The sequence below is a fragment of the Sciurus vulgaris genome, assembly GCF_902686455.1.
Source record: "Sciurus vulgaris genome assembly, chromosome: 7".
Taxonomy (NCBI): Eukaryota; Metazoa; Chordata; class Mammalia; order Rodentia; family Sciuridae; genus Sciurus; species Sciurus vulgaris.
The window spans coordinates 31,598,340-31,618,960 of record NC_136467.1 but is presented as its reverse complement, the minus strand read 5'-3'; the positions used below and the strand labels follow the sequence as shown (position 1 = coordinate 31,618,960).

The 20,621-nt window shown below is 40.7% G+C and overlaps 1 protein-coding gene across 1 annotated transcript in view; it reads right to left on the bottom strand.

Annotated features, from left to right (window-relative positions):
* Positions 1-16,340, bottom strand: part of SLC2A12 (solute carrier family 2 member 12) — a 59,084-nt gene extending 42,744 nt beyond the window's left edge. Inside the window, exon 1 of the mRNA XM_079147112.1 lies at positions 16,183-16,340. Coding sequence (XP_079003238.1) covers positions 16,183-16,297 — 115 coding nt within the window. The 5' untranslated portion in view covers positions 16,298-16,340. The remainder of the gene's footprint in view (positions 1-16,182) is intronic.
* Positions 16,341-20,621: the final 4,281 nt, after the last annotated feature.

Genomic DNA, 20,621 nt, shown 5'->3' with positions numbered 1-20,621 from the left:
TCCTTCCTTTGATGCTCTGTTATCCTATCTTGGACAGGGTTAGAGGAAGTGCGTTAAAGGAGTAGGGGGTCACAAAGCCTGCTTCCTGAAGTCTGGGGAAGATGCCTCCAGAGAGAAGAGGGATCTGGCTTTTTACTTCTGCTTTCTGGACTTAGATCATTTGCCTAGTTGTTTAGCCAGGGCTTGTAGGACACTGGCAAATGCGGATGTGTGCAAAGGGTCTGGAAGCCATCCCAGTTTGTCAGAGTCCCTGAACTTAATACTGAGTATATCCATTCAGAGACATAATAAAGGTCTTTCCACATGAATTAGTATGAAACATTTTACCTTCAATTTTATATAACATATTACTCTCCCTTATCCATCTTTCTCTTTTATCTATCTCTAGACCTGTGAGGTTACACACTTCAACTGGGACATTCTATGACCTTAGTCCCATGTGGAGAGTTTACCAACATGCTGTTATATGCTACAGAATTAAGCTAAGGTTTTAGTAGTCTGAATTTTATTTGTCTTCCCTAGTCCATGCTTTACGGGGTGCTGCCTCAGACTAGACTTCTTACTACGGAAGACACCTTACTACGGAGACTTAAAACTGCTGATATTCTACTTACAACCCTCTAGCTGCCCTTTCAGCGTTTCTAATTCAGTGTGTAAGGTCACCCAATCCCAAGACTGCAGCCTCTGACACCTCAAGACTTCATCAGAGCTACAGATAAAGTCTTGAGGTGTCAGAAGCTGTTGCTACTTCCCACAAAAAACAAGAAGAGTGTCTACTTTTTGGTTAATGATGATGACAGAAGCAAGATGTCATTCTGTGGATGCCAGAAAGTAGAGACAGAACTATTCCAAAAGATCTGGCAGTGAACAGAAAAGATAGGATGTGGTCTGAAATGATGGCAGGAAGGTGGGGTTTGTGTTGCCTAAACATTAAGAGTTTAGGGTACCTGGATGCACTGAGAAGGAACAGCCAGGACTAAAGAAGAGGGTAAAATGGGCATTGATTTTCAAAAACTTCCCAGTCCTGAAGTCAAGTGGTCTGCCCTGGATGGTACAGTGACATTCGACATGCCAACCACTTTGCTCATGGCCTTGCTTCCCAGGGTCCCTTTGGTTACATCCCTGTTCTCCCCTAAAGTGCCATAAGGGATTCTCAGTTATCCATGGACATCACAAAAGTCAAAGCTGTCTGGTGCCCATAGACTATTGTTTCTACTCATTCTGTATGTGTGTCTCCTGGCCACTTGGCTGGATGACCAGCAGCAGCAATAGGAAGGTCTCCAACGTGCCTCTGGAGGTAGTGACCTGGCTTCACTAAGGTAATATGAAGATGTGCTCCCAAAGAAGAGGCTTTATGCAAGCTCAAGCACAGAGGGCGGCAGGCACCAGCCGTGAGACTGCAGCTCTGGCTTCCACAATAGCTGCATTGTCCCTGCTCAAGGTGAGTCAGATGGAACTCCAACTGGAAACACACTCATCACGAAACGCTCCATTTTCCACAATATTTGAGTTTCTGCTTACTTTTCTCCTTCCCTTTCTCCCCCATATGCCTTCCACGGCATATGTACATAATGGGCACACAATAAATACTTGCCACCTGACTAAATCCTGCAGCAGGCTGAAGAGCAGGCTCACAGGTTGCTTTGGCAGGTAGCCAGATAATTATACATACAGTTTGATCAAGTGTGAATGCTTCACAAATTTAAAAGAACCCCTCTCCTTCATGTTTTGTTAAAAAAAAAAAAAAAAAAAAAAAAAAAAAAACCTTGCAGTTGTCCCAAAGAGTCTTGCTGCTGTGGTCTCCCCTTTCTTGGCTCTTTCTTCCTGAATACCTTTCATGTCAACTCATCTTTCAGTAGTGATCTCAAGCACCACCTCCCCCTGGAAGACCACCCTTCAGTCACTTCCTGGCCCTGCCCCGCTATGTTCTGCTGAGCTGCTCCCAGCCCCTTCATGTTCCCTCTGTACACAGACTGTTTTCAGAGGGCCTGTCCCGTGGTAAGGCACTCACTGAAGGACTTGTTTGCTTCACTATCAGACTCAAAGTTCCTTGAAGGTAAAACCCTGCTTTAGTCATATCTGTGTTCTCACCTGCAATCATCTGGCACAAGGAAAATAGTCATTGTTTGTTGAGTTAATAACTGAATGAAGAGGAACAGCACTCCTGGGTACTGATCCTAGGCCCCCGCCTCCCACAGTTGTATTGTCAGACTAAGGTCAGTACACAGCATTATGTAATGGTGGGCTTTACTTTGATGAAATTCAGTGTTTAGCAGTTCCCTTTCAGGATCCAGGTTTTCTAACTCCACATCATTATATACACACCAATTCTTTGGCCCAGCTGCACCATTTACTATTTCCAGAAATTTCTTCTTCTTTCACTTGTGCTTCTCATTATGCTGCCCCTTGCCACCCCATTCACATCTCAGTGTCTTCCAGCTTCCTTCACAGCCTGGTGAAACCTGATTCGTCTTTGAAGATCTAGCTCGAATATGTCCACCTCTACAAAACCTTCCAGATTTCCCTTCTTGGGTTAGCATTGATCTCTCCTCTCTCTTGCATTTGTATCACAGCAACTTGGATTATATTTAGCTATTTCTGTCTCCTGCCTTAGGTTAGGATCACCTTGAGAGCAGGAGTCTATGTCACAGGCCATGCTCAGAAGAGGCTCTAGGAAAGCCCATGAATGAGGTGTTCTGGCTTAAGACTGCTCTAACACAAACTCCCAGAGAACAGTCCATGGAGAGAATGCTATGGGGTTTGCAGCCCACCAACAGTCCAAGACACTGCCTTTGGGCCCTGCACCACATATTGTGCCCCATGTGGTGATAAATATAGGCTCTAGCCTTTATCTAGCCATTATTCCCAACCCCTTCTCTGAACCCTAATCCTCCCTACAGCACACAGTGAAACTCAGGCCAACAGAAATTTGGCTTCCCTCAACACCAACTATTGTTTGACATTCCAGAAACAAACAAACAAAAAAGATAGGCAGCTTTCTTTTCTTTTCCCCTTTCCTCTCCTCTCCTCTCCTCTCCCTTCCCTCCCCCTTCTTTCTTCTTTCCTTCCTTCCTTCGTTCCTTCTTTTCTTTCTTTCTTTTTTCTTCTTTCTTTTTTCTTCTTTCTTTCTTTCTTTCTTTCTTTCTTTCTTTCTTTCTTTCTTTCTTTCTTTCTTTCTTTCTTTCTTTCTTTCTTTCTTTCTTTCTTTCTTTCTTTTTCTTTTTCCCTTTTTTTTTCCAATCCCAAGTTTGATTTGAAGTGCTTTCACAGACATACTTTCATAAAATTAATAATTTTCCAATTCTATTGATAGGAGGGATCTCGCTGTTTCAGTTGATGTATTAGTACTTGCCTGCCTTTGGCTTTGTTGTTGATTTCCCCCCTCTATCTCTCTCCCTGCATGACTACCTGTATGACTTTTGTTCTTTGCTTTCTTTCTTTCCTTTGATTTTTTTCTTTCTTCCATTCACAATTTCATCAGGATAAGTTTGGGTGCTTATTTCCTCTAAATTCTTCTGGTGCTTGTTGAGTTCTGCTCAGGAAAAAAAAAAAAAAAAAAAGTCTTCTAATTTTCTTTTTTTTTTTTTTTGTATTTTTGGTCCAGTTGTTTAGGCGTAATTATTTATATGTTCTGTTTCTTTTTTATATCTATCTTCTTGTCCTTTTCACCTATACCCTAGAATAGTTTCTCATATTTATCCTCCACAGCACAGATTTTGGACAGTTATTCTGCTTCTGCGATTTTATTCTCCCCCACCTGTCTTGTTCGTTCTGTCGGCATCTCGGTTCTCAGTCAGCTCGACCTTCACCTTAGTTTACTCTTCATCATCAGAGGTTGCTATGGTGTGGATGTGGTTTGTCCCTCAGGGGCTCATGTGTCAGAGTTCTGGTTCCAGTGTAGTGATATGGGAGGTGGCGGGAACTTGATCAAAGTGGGCCCTAATGGGAGATGTCAGGTCATGGGGTGCTGCCCTCGGAAGGGAATGAAGGCTCCTGGGACGAGTTCTGGTGGGAGTGAGTAGTTAGAGAAGCTTGGGCCTGACCTTTCTGCCTTTCTGTTTAGAGATGCGATCTCTTCTTCCCACCGGTGGTTGCATTTTGGTCCTCATCAGAGACAAATCCAATGTCTCTAAAACCGTGACCTATGAACCTTTTTAAAAATAAAGTTTGCTGGAGCAACTGGAGAGTCTGAGGCAGAAGGATTGCAAGTTTCTGATCAACCTGGGCAACTCAGCCAGACCCTGTCTCAAAATAAAAAATAATGAGGGCTGGGGATGAAGCGCAGTGGTAGGGTAGCTCAGTCCTCAGGATTTCATTATAATAACGAAAAAATAGACTAACACAGATGTCCTACATCTTTTTTTCACAGGGAGAAAGAAAGCAAAGAATCTTTTTTAAAAAAATTATATTCAGAACATCTGAAAATGCAACCTTTTCTATTTTACTTGAAAAGCACTCATCAATAAACCAGATCTGTGGCAATCTCTTTACCCTCAAGTCAGATATGATGTTTTTGACTATAAGAACCCCCAAACCTGGAAAATAGGGACTTACATAATGGCATTTTTTGAATTCACAAAAGACCACCTTGGATTTGGTGTCTCTATGGAGTCATATTTACCCACCCTTCTATTTCTGTCTCCTCTGCAGAGGATTTCTTTTGTCCCCCCACTTGTTACCTTATTTGCAAGTGGCTGCCACAGCTCCAGAAGTAAGGTTCTCACACCACCAGAGTCAAAAGCAGGAGGTGATAGAAGAAGGCTCAGAGCAGGTACCTCTCTACTTGTATCACGGAGGGCCTTTCCAGAAGGATCCTGGAAGATTTACCCTAATGTCTCATTGGCATACCCAGAAGATCACTGGTCAAACTTGGCTGCAAGAGGCACTGGGAAGCACATATTGAATCTTTTAGTTACCAAGATAGGAAAGGCAGAAAATCAGAAAGGAATTGGAATGGCTGTTGCATAGCAAATGTCTGACACACCTGACTCTGTTTGCCTGGTTGCAGTTGGTCATGGATCTGAAACTAGAGGCAAAACTGATGTGCACAACTGAAGGCCAAATTTCTGATTCCTAAAGTTATTTTTCTATTGTGAATCTGCTGCACCAAGAAAGAAACTGTTATTTGGGGAACTACTGTTAGTCTGATTATGACTAGGGGATATCATTCCTGGATCATTGAAAGCCATCTACAGTTCTTTGCTTGTGAAAATCGCTATATGAAGAATTACAACTCATAGAATACACTATTCCAGTGGCTCTTCTGGACTTGATCCCTCTTGACTGATTTTATATTCCAAAATGCAATGAGCCAAATTCTTTCCTATCTAGTCCCAAGTTTTTGAGATCCTGAAAATTGCTACCCTCTGAAGAGACACAGAAAAAAAGTAATAATGACAGGATGGGATGGGAAAAATTGAGCTGTAGGGCAAAACCTTCCAACCGTTGGAAGCTCAGGAGGCTGAAGTAGGAGGATCACAAGTTCAAAGCCAGACTCAGCAACTTGGTAAGGCCCTAAGCAACTTAGCTAGACCCTGTCTCAAAATAAAATATAAAAAGGGCTGGGGGTGTGGCTCAGTGGTTAAGCATTCCTGGGTTCAATCCATGGTACCCAAAAAAAGAGTCCATAGATCTGTCTTCCCTCTTCCTGGGTGGTCAAAGCTCTGCACCTGTCAGATGGGGATGCACTATGGGATCTCTAACACTTTACTGTCTGATCTTGTACTTAGGGTCACATCTGCATTTCATTTAGTGTTAAGTGTGAACTCTGACAAATATTTCTGACCTTTAACTCTATTGCAATTCTGGTAGAGACTTTCAAGAACTGGTTAAGAGAAGTTGAATCAGGATAAAGAACCAGCAGCCATCCTACCTAGAGACCTCTGATGCCTCTAGGAAGGAGAGTCTTCATGTGTGTGAGCTTCGGTGAGCCATGGACGTTCAAACATCCACTGCAGCTTATAAAGTATCTCCATGGATGATTCTTCAATACTGGAAGAAGTGGTAACTTTTTTTTTTTTTTTTTTTGTATTTCAAAATTTCAAATGTATATAGAGGTGATGAAAACTTCTTTAAAAAATCAGTGTGTTAGGGAATACACAATAGCTGTCATTCTAAATTTATTTTCTAGTTGGTAACTATAAAACTGCAAAGACAATAATGTGAGAATTTGAAGTTGTTTTTCTATTTAAAATCACTTTTCTTTTTCTCAAAAATGGTTGAGAATCACTGCCCCTGTGTTTTTAAAATTCTTCAATCATGGAGATAAAATGGAAAGAACATAAATAAAACTGCAAATCCTATAGATAGAGGTCCTTTTAGGAAGGGCACTGTATTTATTACAGTTAAGGCTTGAATGTTCACATGGATAAGAAGGCAGAAGCTCACAGGGCATGTTCATGATAGATGGGTAACAAGAAGGGAGAGGGAGAAAAGGCTGAGGTGCTTTACATAATATAGAGGGAGAATTTTGGAGAGAGAGAGAGAGAGAGAGAGAGAGAGAGAGAGAGAGAGAGAGAGAGAGAGAGAGAGAATGGGACTGATATCAGTAAAGAAAGGTTAAGAGAGCTCAGAAACAGGAGAACTGGAAAAAAAGGTCAGGTAAGTTGTCCAGTTGTGTGGATGAGGATGGAGAGAGAGGCCTAGGAAGCAATGTAGTAAAAGACCTGCTGATTTTAGAAAAGTGAGTTTAAGAGAAGTTTCCTAGAGTGGATTCAACAAGAGAATTTGAAAGAATGGGCCCACCTATTAGTACATGGCAGGAAAGCCCTTTTCAAATCACTAGTATCAATCAGCAAAGGGTTTATAAGATTGGGTTTGGGAATGTGAAGGGCTAAGGCCTGTAATCTATTTATGGTTTAGAGTGGGGATAAGGGAAAAGACCAGTGGCTGGAAGTGAAGACAAGAATCCAGGGAAAGCAAAAGAGGGTGCAGGAAGCATCGGAAGAACCAGCACAGCAGGTGTACTGGGCAAGATGGGATGGCAGGGACGGAGAAGGTATAGAGGTGTGTGTGGGTTTCACTACATGGAAGCTGCAGCCATTTTTATTTGGATATTGAAAGAATGGTGACCTCTTCTAGCTGGAGAATTTGGAGACACGTTGGTGGGGTTTTCAAAGAAAACTCGATTCTGTCACTACACCATCACTTGCAGCAGCTTTCTTGATTTCTCTAAATGAATATGGTCACCTTCCCAGGAATTCCTACTCACACGTCACCACCCTGGTTTCCCAGCAGGGTCCCTGTGTGCAGCTCCAGATTCCTGGTCATCCTCTTTAGCCTCTGTGCTCCCGCCCTACCAAGATGTTCCACTTCCCCAAACCTGGCCTTCTCCCTTCTCCAAACTTGTATCTATGCTGTTTTCTATGCTTAGATATTCTGTAGACCTGTTGGCCTCAGTTACACCTTCTATCTTTTATTTATTTTTTGATCCTTTATCTATTTAATTATTGTTATTGATTCTTTTTAGTTAAACATGACAGGAGAATCCATTTTGACAAAGGTATACAAGCATGGAATAGATCTTATTCTAATTAGGACCCCATTCTTGCAGGTGTACACAATGGGATTCACTTAGGTATTTTCATATATGTACACAGGAAAATTATGTCCAATTCATTCTACTGTCTTTTGTATTCCTATCCCCCTCCCTTCCCTTCATTCCCCTCTGTCTAACCTACTGAACTTCTGTTCTTCCCCTCCCCCCACCTTTATTGTGGTTTAATTTTCATATATCAGTGAAAACATTTGCTCTTTGGTTTTTTGGGACTGGCTTATTTTACTTAGCCTAATAGTCTCCAGATTCATGCATTTACTGGCAAATGTCATAAAGTCATTCTTTATGGCTGAGTAATATTTCATTCTGTATATATATAGCACAATTTCTTTATCCATTCATCTGTTGAAGGGCACCTAGGTTGGTTCTATAGCTTAGCTATTGTGAATTGAGCTGCTGAAAACACTGATGTGGCCACATAACTATAGTATGCTGACTTTAAGTCCTTTTGTTTTATGCCATAGAGTGGGATAACTGGATCAAATGGTGGTTCCATTCCTAGTTTTTTGAGGAATCTTTGTACTGCCTGCAGTTCCGCCAACAATGTATGAGCAAACCCTTTCCCCCACATTGTTGCCAACATTTATTGTTACTTGTATTCTCAATTGTTCTCATTCTGACTGGAGTGAGATGGAATCTCAATGTAGTCTTAATTTGCATTCCTCTAATTGCTAGAGATGATGAACTGTTTTTCACATATTTGTTGAGCATTCATATTTCTTCAGTGAAGTGTCTGTTCAGTTCCTTTGCCCTTTATTGATTGGATTATTATTATTATTATTATTATTATTATTATTATTATTATTATTTTGGTTTAAGTTTCTTGAGTTCTTTTTATATCCTGGAAATTAATGCCCTATCTGAGGTGCAGGTAGCAAAGGTTTTCTCCCATTCTGTGGCCTTTCTTTACACTTTTCATCGTTTCTTTTGCTGTGAAGAAGATCTTAAGTTTGGTGCCATCCCATTTATTGATTTTTAATTTTATTTCTTGTGCTCTAAGTCTTGTTAAGAAAGTCAGTTCCTGAGCCGATATGTTAAAGTGTTTGGTCTACATTTTCTTCTAGTGGGTGCAGGGTCTCTGGTCTAATTCCTAGGTCTTAGATCCACTTAGAGTTGATTTTTGTGCAGGGTGAGAGACAGAAGTTAACTTGCATTCTATTACATGTGGATATCCAGTTTTCCAAGAACATTTGTTGAAGAGGCTATATTTTCTCCAGTGTATGTTTTTGGCACCTTTGTCTAGTATGAGGTGACCGTATTATGTGGCATTATGCCTTCTTGACTCAACTTAGTCACATTGTCTTCCAAGAGGCTTCAGAAACAGGTCAAACTCATTCCTCTGTGCATTATCGTGGTATTATGTGTTTGACCACCTCCTGACCCCTTGCCTCCCTTTCTGAGTTTTCAATCAGCATCTGCATTGCATGGATGTCTCTTATTTACTATTGGACTCCGAGGCCCAGCATCATATCTGATTGCTAGTAGACTCTCTGTATTTGCTTAACAACAGGGATATATTCTCAGAAGTATGTTGTTAGGCAATTTCATTGTTCCTACAAACATTGTGGAGTTTAATTACACAAGCTTAGATGATCTAGCCTACTCCATATGTAGTTAATATGGTATATCCCATTGCTCCTAGGCTACACAATTGTGTAGCATGTTACCGTACTGAATACTGTAAGCAATTGTCACTCAATGGTGTTTATGTATCTAAACATAGAAAAGGTATGTTAAAGGTACAGTATAATCTTATGGGACTACGGTCATGTATGAGTCCATTGTTGATTAAAGCATCATTATGCGGTGCATGACTGTAGCTATGTAGATTTTTATCTTTCTGATGGGTTGGTAAAATCTGTAGATGGGGATAATGTCCTCAATATCCTTCTTACTCTGAAACATTCAACTGTGCCTCTCACACAGTTGCTTCATAAATGTTTGATGAATTAAAATGCTTTTTAGTTCAGGTTAACCAGCTCTTCTTCACTCGTTTGTTCATGTAAAAATAGGGTATGTCCTATGTGCATGTATGTACAAGGCTTATGCAGATGGTCCCCACAGCCAGCCTTGGTGTCGGGATGAGCACTGTGTTGAGGTGTTTCCTGGGTCACATCTGGATCTGATGCCGTTCATCTATAGGCTGGAGATACAGGGGGCATAATTCCAATTTACTATGGATTACACAGATCTTTCTAAGCACAATGAGTCAGCTCTGAGATCTGATAGGTACAATAATATATATTTTATCCTGGAACTTAAAATTTTACAGAAAAAACGGCCACATGAAAAAATTAGGGAACTAGCTAAAATAGAATGCAATCAGTTCTGAAATGAGTGTAACTGGTTCCCAAATTCCCAGATTAGACATATCGGAAGTAAAGAGTACAAACTGATATTTTCAGTCAAGAGGGCAAAACCCTGGAGTGGATTTAGAATACTGAAGTTCAGATCCCCATGCTGTCACCTACTATCAGTTCTGCATGGGACAAGTCACGTTGCTTTTTCTCTAGCAGGTTTCTAGGCTGAAAGGTGAAGAGTCTGAATCAGAGTGCCCATAGTTGCCGGCTAGAATTTGACAGGTCCAGAAAGACCTTAAACTTTCTATTCCTTTGCATCCTCACTAGTACGACAAAGATAACTGTATTATATAATTTGTAGAGTTGTGAGAATGAATGAGCTAGAAGAATGCATGGAAGAAGGCAGTCAGCACTTGGTAAATGTCAGCTACCACCAGCCTCTATTCCCATCTGTGAGGTGGGGTAGTACTACCTCATGGACTCCTTAATAAAGATAAGAAGGAAAAATAGTAACGGAAGCACTTGGTTCACAATCATTTAATGAAAGTTTGTTTAATCTGAATCCATGTGCTAAAATCTTCATAATATAAAAGTAAAACTTTGAAACAGTCTCTCTTGTTGATAGCAAAGGAAATAAAATGATACCTTGTTTCCAGCGTAACAATTGTGCCTTTTCATAAATTCTTGAATTCCTTTGTTTTTGAAATTGGCAGTACCTACATGACTGGACTTGCATCATAAAAGTTTCTTCATGTGATTTTGACTTGTGATTTCTATATTTTCAGTTTCTTAGTAGAAATGAAAAATCAGCATTGTATTAGTGTAGGGCTGCTCTGTCATTATACAAATTGATCCAAATTGCACCTTATCCCCATTCTTAAAAAGTCTTGCACCTCTGAAGCTGAGATGTAATCTCAAGCCAAGTTTCTAAATGAGCTTAACACATAGCTCCCAAATCCAACTTCTACAAAGTGTGGAAACATTTTGTATATAATGATATAGACGTTGCTAACAGCTGCAAAGTGCCAGGCAGACCTGAGTCATGCATCGTTTGAAAAATAATTACTTCCAAGGAAATCACAATTGAACAGTTCAAAGTTAAACTAGATTTACGTAAGGAAAAAAAAATATTTCTGTAAGTCAAACAAAGGACTGTATTTTTCTCCCTGATACTTTGGCAGAGTCATTGAAAAGTGAGTCATTGTTCAAAAACAATGGAAGCTGCTAAATTTAGATTGATGTGATCAATTATTTTACAATCACATTTACACGAATTGTACAGAATAATTAGCATATTGCCCATGCCTAGCCATTTAGCAGTACATAAATGAGTGTGCTACAACATGGAAAAGAAAATAGTGCCAACAAGCAGAAAGAAAAGAAAAGAAAACAGAAATTACCCACATAAATGTATGATTTACTATGAAGGTTATTTGACTCCATTTCAACTGGGAAGTATTTTGAGAGGTTTTCATTTCTGTGATTTTAACTGAGATTGGGTTCTTTTTTGAGAGAAGATAGGATGAGAAATTGTCCTGTGTGGTATTTGGTCAAATAGTCCCTTGGGAAGGAGCCGTCCAACTTTTCCTTTCTCACCATCATAATGCGGCATCTTTTAAATTATTCAATAATTCACCCTTCTGGCAGAGAATGTTCATGAGGGGAAAAAGCATGAACTAGAAAGCTTCAACTCCGCTCAACTTAAAAGTCATATAAAACCAGTTCTTGCTCACACACTCTGGGTAAACAGCTGTGACTCGTAGCAATCAGGGCTAACTGCACCCTAATGGAGGGTCCCTTCGGAGCCCTCAGAACTTTCTTTTAACTCTGAGGCTAAATAGTACTTGGGTTCTTTCTATTGAGAAAATGCTACCTATAAAATTATGATTCAAAGACTAGCTATTCTTGAATGAAAAATCCCACACGTCTACAGCAAGTAAAAGCTATATTTTAAAATTGGCAGATTCGTCTTTCATATATACACATTATGTTTTGTTCCCTCAGGGTGTCCCACGGTGGAGTCACTCTATTATGAGTTCTGTTTCTATGAGTTGATGTAAGATAGAACACCAAAAAATACCCCCCTTGAGAATACACAGGAATTCTACTGGTGGGTCCACCTCAGGGTCCTATCAGCCACTCCTTTCCTAGGACCTCGGCTGCTTCTGCTACTGCTGCCCACCTGGTAGAGAACAGGGTGGTGTTGAAACTATTCAACGACTGGGACAGAGGCCGCTGGCGATCAGAATGGACACTGGCTGCGAGAACCAGTTCAGGCACGCTGGTGTGTGCCGGCTGAGGCTCAGCCTGTGCAGGTGGGCCCCAGGGCTTGGCTGGCTGTTCCTGGGCTGGCCGCATCCATGTTTGCCAGGCCCTGCCAAGGCCTGTTTGCCTCCCGTTGCTGTCATTGGGAGGGGTCTGTGGCAAGGGACAACATCTCTGCCTCTCTAGGTGACGTGTCCTTAGAGAACAACAAGAACGCTGCTCTTGCTGCATGTGCCAAAAACCACCGGGAGTTTGTGGTGAAAGGAATCCCACCATGTTTGTTTAGAGCCTTCAGGGTCATTTGCTCAAGCCTCCTAGTCGTGCAACGTCTCAAATTTAGACTTTTGATGTGATTTCCAAGTTTAAATATACAGTCTCAGAGAGGTGCTGACTGGACGGAAGAGGGAGATGTTTATCTTTAAATCTGGTCTCATTACCAGACACACGAAGCCCTAGCTCTTCACAAGTTAATATGTCTATACATCCTGTCATTTTCTTGGGAATATCATAACACACGCAACAATTTGTTGTTGTTGTCATTATCGGTCACCCATTTGTTAATCCCACATTTTTAAAAGAATTAACAATTTTTTTCCACAAGTTTTGGCACTTGAGTTTTTAATATATAGAAAGCCTGGGAAAATGGGAATGACCCAACATCTCACAAACTTGGAGAGGCCCTGGCCCCAGGCTGACTCTGCCCAAGTTAACTGACCTGTTGTTAGAGTACTGCTTCCCACAGCCAAAGCTCTATTGTCAGGCGAGCTGGTTGGCCTTACTTTCTCTTCCCTGGGGATGAGTTTGTTCCCAGAAGTCTCCTCCATTTCTTGACAAGAAGACTTCCTCTGGGCTGCCCAGGGAACTCTGAGAAAGCCAGGCTGGACTGAATTTAAGGAGGCCCAGTTTAAGCTAAACCTAAGAGAACAGCACTGAGTAGGAGCCAACCTACAGCCACATCTTACATACTGATCACCTCTCAGCTTCCAACAGGAATCCACAGGGTTTTTGAGAACAACTGCTTATGAGTTTCCTTCTGTTATTTCTGAAGTTCCTGACTGAGGCATTTTTCTGAGGGAAAAAGGGCAGCCCTTTCAGGTGGGCCCAGGAGCCCAGTTCTGGGTGTTCTAGATTCCAGGGGGTTTTTTGCAGTGCTGAGGACTTTGACTATACAGTAAATATTGCTCTTGTGTTTTTGATTTTGGGACAGATGGGAGAGGAAAAGGCATTGCTAATGGGGGCAAAAGGAGACTTAAGGGAACTCACACTCCTTAGAAGACATCAAAATTCCTGGGCCAGGAGCCACCAGGTCAATTTCACACTGCCTCTGCGTGAACTTGGGCTAATGGCCCATCATTTGGCCCCACGTTCCCCAGGTGTGAGATTCTCTGCTGTGTAGTTTTTGGCTTCCCCTGTATCTTTCTTCTGCTCTGAGTACCAGGATTTCAAATTGAACTTGACCCTGTGCTCAAAGATCAATTAGAACAGGTCCATGAACACTGAAAACTGTACTAACAATGTACCACTTTGAGTTAGAGCTTGAAAATGAATTTAAGTTCATTAGCTTCTAGTCATTGGAACAAAGCATTCTTTCCAATTAATGAGAGTTGGCCACCGAAAACCTGCCAAAATGTTTCATTATGTGTAATCATATTAAGACGGACTTGATTGCAGAGCTTAGGGTTTTCATTTTGTTTTGTTTTTCAGTATCTCACATGATTTAATCACCTTGTCCTGGGTTATGTAACTCATCCCTCTTCATGGTTGAAACATCTAGGTATATAGAAAACTTGTTATCTTCAAATGCAGAAATATGATGATAATTACTGAGCATATTTTATTTTATTTTTTCATTTTTTTATTTTGCATTATAGTTGTACATAGTGGTGGGATTCATTGTTACATATTTGTACATGTACACAATGGAACAATATAACTTAGCCAATATCATTCCCCAGTGTTACCTCTTTCTCTTCTCTCTTCCCTTCCTCTGTTCCCAAAAGGACAGAGGAACAGTCTCTATTTGACTGATCTCCCTTTGATTTTCATGAACTGAGGATATTTTAAATCCTTTGAATTTCCCGGATGAAAGAAATTATGGAAGATTAACATGCAAAGAAGCCAAAAGGAGTATTTGACAAATATTATTTCATCCAACCTCAACATCTTCATAAAATACTAAGATATTACCCCAATATTAATGAGTAGTACTAAATGACTTGTCGAAACCATATAGCAAGGCTGCATATGCATTCATTTACACAACTATGTGTATAATTGCTTGCGGGTGCCAAGAGATGTTTAAGACAAGTTAGGAAAATTTACAAAAGTAATTATAAAGGTTCTGTATTCATCTAAATCTAAACTACATATAGCATAAATCAAAGCTGTATTCATTTGAGATTTTAGGGAAACAGGCTTTCTCTTCTATATAATGAAGGTTCACTTTAAATTAAACTTGAATAATAATTTACAATATTCATTTATCACTTGTCTACAATTGCACTTGAAGTTAAATCATGAGCATGGAGACAACCTTTATAAGCATAAATATATATTGCATTCCTTGGGGATAACTGCAAACTTGTACAACATCAGCTGTTAAGGTCTACCATGCTTTCAAAAATCATAGCAAAATTAAATAGTCAGTTTTTCATGGTTACTGTAAAGGCCCCTCCTGGAAAGAATTTCTTTTCATCTTTGTGATGTTATCACTGACTCCACTTAGCTAACCCTGCGGATGTCACCATCACCTCGGCTTGCTCTGCTGTCTACACTGCAGTTCAGTTTCTTGGGGATTCAGAGAAAAGAACTGTGCAACTCTTTCTCTTTACCCCCACCACCCCAATACAAATTTTTTCTTGCCTGCTCTCAGGGAACTTTGAATTAGCTAGCAAACCCTTAGGGAAGGAACAGCTTTGCTTAAGAGGGTGAGGCCATTTTGAAAAATGGCCCCAGCTCTCCCTTCTTGTTTGACTAGAAGTGAGAAAGCAAGAGGAAACTGAGCATGGAACAAGACAAGGAAGAATGACAGTTTCTTCATTCCCGAGGAGGTGCCACTTCACCTTGGTGGGAGGGTATGTGGACGCTACAACAAAATCAGGCAAACCCATAATGCAAACAGCGAATGTAGACTTATTTCAGGGTGACGGGCAAATGTCTTGTGTCATTTAGCATGTTAGGTTATTTATGACATTTCCATATGTAATTTGGGACTATCATACATGGCTAGGAGGAGAAGAGCTGAGGAAAGCAGTAGGAAGGGACAGAATTACTTGTCAGTGATTTTATTTCATAGTACAACTTGTCTCTATTTCTTTGCAAACTAAATAAATAGGAAGAGGTGGCCAGAGTGTGTAGTGTATTTGTGGAAATCATAAATGTGTATGTAAAGGAAAGAATTTGGATTAGCAAAGACCACTGAAATGAATTAAAACTTTTCCAATTTCACCTTGGGAAGGAAAATGTATTCAACAAACCTCAGTTTGAAAGGCTAGTTTCAAAGAAAGCAGGAACAAGCTAAGAAGGGGGTTCAGGCTTGGGATAACAAGTTCAGTACAATTATGCTAGGAATTTTAAAAGAAAGTTGTGTTCATTGATTACATAACAAATAATTTTTATGAACCCTACTTTGAAAAACTGATTTTTTTAAAAAAGGTGCTTATAATGTTCACTTGTTATGTATTGTCTTTTTGCAACAATAAATGAAAAATGTGTGTGTGTGTGTGTGTACATTTACAAACAAAGTCGTTGACCAAACTTTCCAAAATGAAAAAGATTGATACATTGGGTTATGTAAACACAACTGATGGGACCCTTCATACCAGCAGCGGGTATGTAACTCATTGTTTCCATATTTTACCACGGAAAGTCCTAAAAAGACTTCCATCCTCGCATTACAGCTTTGGGTCACTCCGCGTCCCACCGGACACTGTCCCCTTTCTCCACGCACCCAGCGCGCGCGCGCGCACACACACACATACACACGCGCGCACACCTACACGCACACTAACGGACAGTTTGCCCCCTCTGGTCTGTCACCCGAGCCCGGCCGTCTCGCTTTACCTCCCCGGCAGGCAGGACGCCGGCCGCCGCAGGCTCCGTAGCTGCCATCGGTCTCCGCCTCTCTCCCCTTCTGGTTCAGCAGTTTGGGGCCCTCTGTGTTTTCAACAGGTACCATGGTCACGCAGAAGTTACAGCCTCTCCCTCGCCAGCAGACCACCCCGACCTCCCCCGCTGACAGGAGTGGTCACTTGTCCCATGGTAGCATGCTAAAGAAGAGTGAGGGGGGAAAAAAAAAAAAAAAAAACTTCGGGCAAAGCCAATGTGATTTGTGACCAACTTTGTTTCTATTTCCGAAGGCTTTGCCCTTTTCGGTGACACAGGCTGTTGCTATTCCAAGCAGCCTATCACAGCCAGGGGGAGGGCCGTGTCTCCAGGGTTGTTTTTGCCTTTAGATGCGGACTTGGAAGCAAGAGGTTAAAAGACTCTGGGACCGGACTCGGACACAGTGTTTGGCCATTAGCTAGGGCTAGCTCTTGTATGCTTGCACCTTTGAAAAGAGGCAGAGAAAAGGAACAGATTTAAATGCAAGCTGAGAGTGGGGACACAATAACTCAGATTTTATCATTTAATCTTGCAGAAGAGGAACAATTTATGCAAAGACATACCAGAAGGAAAAGTGTGTCAAGTTTTCAGCAAGTCTGTTGTTCCAGGAATCATAACACTTACCAGCTTAAACAAAGCATAAAACGTCTTTGTTGTTTCAGCTGAGTTGGGTCTAGGTAAATGTTTTATATTCCTCTTTCCAAGGCCTGTCCAACAAATCAAATCTTGCTACCAATTCAGAATTCATAGATTCTTTAGACTTATTATATCCTGAGATTATAACAAAGTTGCTTTTTAATGTGTAACTGTCTTTAAGAGAGGCACTAACCCTGAATTTTCTGTCAGGTTGCTTGATTGCCTGGGTAGGAGGAACTTCCAGTTCTTCAGGGAGGCTGGTGGAAATAATCCATTGTGTGGGTGCGATGGTCACAGAATCCGAAACAAATCAGAGTGTGAGAGGGAGGGTTGTTTTCTTATTCATGTATACACACACACACACACACACACTGTCTTATAGAGCTATGAATTTTTTTTTACCTTCCAGTATACATTTAGCAAATCATAGTTATTGAAAATTTTATAGAGGAAACTGAGATTATCTTAGAAAATCATTCTGAATGAAAACCAAAGTATATCTAACACCTATGTGCCAGAAATTATGCTAAGTTCATCAACTCAAATGATTCTTCTAAAAATATAAAAAATAACGTGTGAGGCAGGTGCTGCTATTACAGAAGGGAAAATGGAGGCTGAGTAACTTGCCTCTTCTTGACCCTAAGAAGATGCCCTGAAGTGTGATTGATAGTTCTGGTCACTCCTCTGGACAGGGAACCAATCCATGTTTGTGTAGGCAAAAGATGACTGTCTTTGCTTACTTTCCTCATTTTGACTGGATCACAACCAAGCTCTTCATTAGCACCATTTTTTCAATTCTTTGCTCATCACTAGATATTTCTATATATTTCTTATCCTTTAGGGAATCAGACACATCTGCTGATAGTGCAGAAAAGCAGAAGTCCTCCCAGCATGGCCTGTTCTGATTAACAGGGTAGAAGTTCAAATCCCACATATCAGGTGTCCCCACTGAACAACATCAACATCAACAATGCTGAGCCAAGTGCACTTATTTGTTCCAAGGTGTGTTATGATAGTAGGAGCAGGAGGTTTTACCTGTGAGACACCCATGTGTTTCATCAGTTCTCCATCTTCTCACTGCTTGGAACCAGTGACCTTAGTGGTGGTATGGGGGAACAATGTTCTTGCCATGGGTGAGTTATGTAATTGCTTTGTTTCATGACCCTTGGAACCTGTGTCTCTAGCAACTTGTTGGCAGTGTGGAAGTGTTGGGTATTTGTTAGAGCAATTGAGTAGGCACGAAATAAACCTGATTCCAGATTACCAAATCATGGTTAGGAACAATTCAACAATTCTCTTTTTTGCTTTCTGTAGCTGAACTATATAGGTTCTCCACAGGCATACATCAATCAGAAGTCAAAAGGAATATGGAAATGTGACTGACCACATTGTCCACAGATACTAATACTGTTCCTTTTCTATTGTTGACCCGACAAGGTCCACTAGCTGTCTTAAGCTCACTGCATTCTCTTAACTCAGAGAAAAGTTGAGGAGGACATTTCTTTCATCCAAACAAAAAAAGGGACATTTTCTCTGCGTCCCTTCAGGACCCTATACTCCTTTCCCAGAATTTTGCATACTTATAATTTATTATAGTTATATGCAGTGATTTGGTTGCTTCTGCCTTTCTTGGTAGGTCAAAATCTCCATGAAGTATGGACCATGCCCATGTGGTTTACTGTGGCATTCCAAGTGCCTGGTACAGAGTAAATACGTGGTAAATATTCCTGGCTTTGTTGGGAGTCAGACCAGAATACTCCAGCTTAGCACAGTGGCATGCTGGGTACTTTGAACTGAAAGTTCAAAAGGAAAGAACTCAGAAGCAATGTTTCTTTGACCTTCTCCTACCCTCCTGTCTCCCACCCCTCATCCTCCTAAAAAACAAGTGATAGAAATCAGAATTCCTGTTCCTTGAGGTGGTCATTGAAACTAGAATTGCTCTTCTCCAAAGCAAGCTTTAAAACCTAAAAAGATCACATTGTCCCTTCTTCCTTGAAGAGGAAGAGGGTCCTGCCCCACACTCAGGAGGAAGGAATGCTGCACAGAGAGGCAAAAAGGAATCTGGACAGGCTATGCTGTGATTCCCCCTTCATTTTATTATGATGAGATCACACACCTTTGTCCATTCATATTTTATAGAAGTGTCCACTCTTCATCAAACCTAAGCTTAAAAATGGACAGTTTTACCTGGGTCTTTGGTTCTTATTTCTGAGGTCTTCTATGTCACGCAAAACTTTGATTAAATAAATGTATTATGCTTTTCTGACTTTTGTTACAGTCATGTCAGCCATGACCCTTAATATGGGTGAGGAACGGTATCCCACATTTCCACCCCTTCAGCTAACAAATTGATCCCTGTAGATCCAGTGAACTTTATCGTTACTAGAATGTGAGTTCCAAGAGGACAGATACCTCTATCTGTCTGTATATTCATCTGTCTCTCTATGCCCAGTTCCTAGGACAATATCAGGCATTTTTTAAATAAATGAGTGCTCACAAATGGAACTTCTAGTGAACAAATAACTCTTTAGATTTTTTAATATCAAACCCCATATGATGATCACTAATGATACTTTGTCTTGCCTCTCTCCTTTCTGCCCATATCTTTAAAGCAAGTACCACCACAGGATGACACTCTTCCCTGCAGTGAGAGCCACTACCATCATTAAAAGCTATTTCTCCACTCAAGGAACATATAATCAGCCATCAGCAGACAGACAGCTCATTGCTCATAACCCCAATAATTTAGCTACATACCATTTTAGACCACTGCTCATAGGCAATGCTATCAAATCCCAAAACACTCATCATGGCTTATAAACTGACAAAGCAGTGAAGGAAGCGCTTTGCTTCATGAAGTAAATACTATGACCTCCTTTTGCAGAAATCAAAACTGAGAAGCTTATGAAACAGATCCAAGATCAAAAGACATTTTCTATTGTTTGATTTATGAAAATTTTTAATCACAGAGAAAAACCTAGCTGCTGTAATATTTTACTGTGCTTGCCCATTTACCCATCTACCTACCTACGGATGCTTCTACCTATTCATTGATCTGTATTAGTTTTTATGTATCTTAAAGCAAACTGGAATACTTCATATGAATAGCATTAACTAGAGATCAATATTTGTTTATTTTTTTTCTTTCAGGCAAGTTTTACCTAAAATGCATAGCACAAATTCTAAGGATACCATTAGATGTGTTCAGAAAATACACATACATGTACCATCCAAACCCCTCTTACATTACAGAACATGACGTTCATCCCAGAAAGCTCCTTCGTATCTCATGTGTCAATTCCTACCGACCTCTAGAAGCAACCAATGTTCTGATTGTTTTCCACCTAAACTGCCTTTGCCTGTTCTAAATCTTCACATAATAGAACTGTGAAGTTGAGTATTCACTCTTGGGTAAAACTTCTTTCACTGAGTGTGATTTCAGATTCATGTTTTTGTGTACATTGTTAGCTCATTTTGTCTTTTGCTGAATAGTATAGCACAGGTGAATATACCAAAGTTAAGCCCTTCTCCCCGATGGACGCCTGGATTATTCCACCTCAACTATTATAAATAAAGCTGCTATGAGCATTCTTGGGCAAGTCTTTTTGGTGAACATAATGTTTCAAAGCACAGCAGTCCAAGTCTGTTTGGTTCCAACCCCACATGCTTTCCACTACACCCTGCTGCTTCTCTGCAGTGTACTACATTTATGTGGAATGCATCTCTGGAGATTTCATCCCAGAAGGGACAGGTTCACAGCG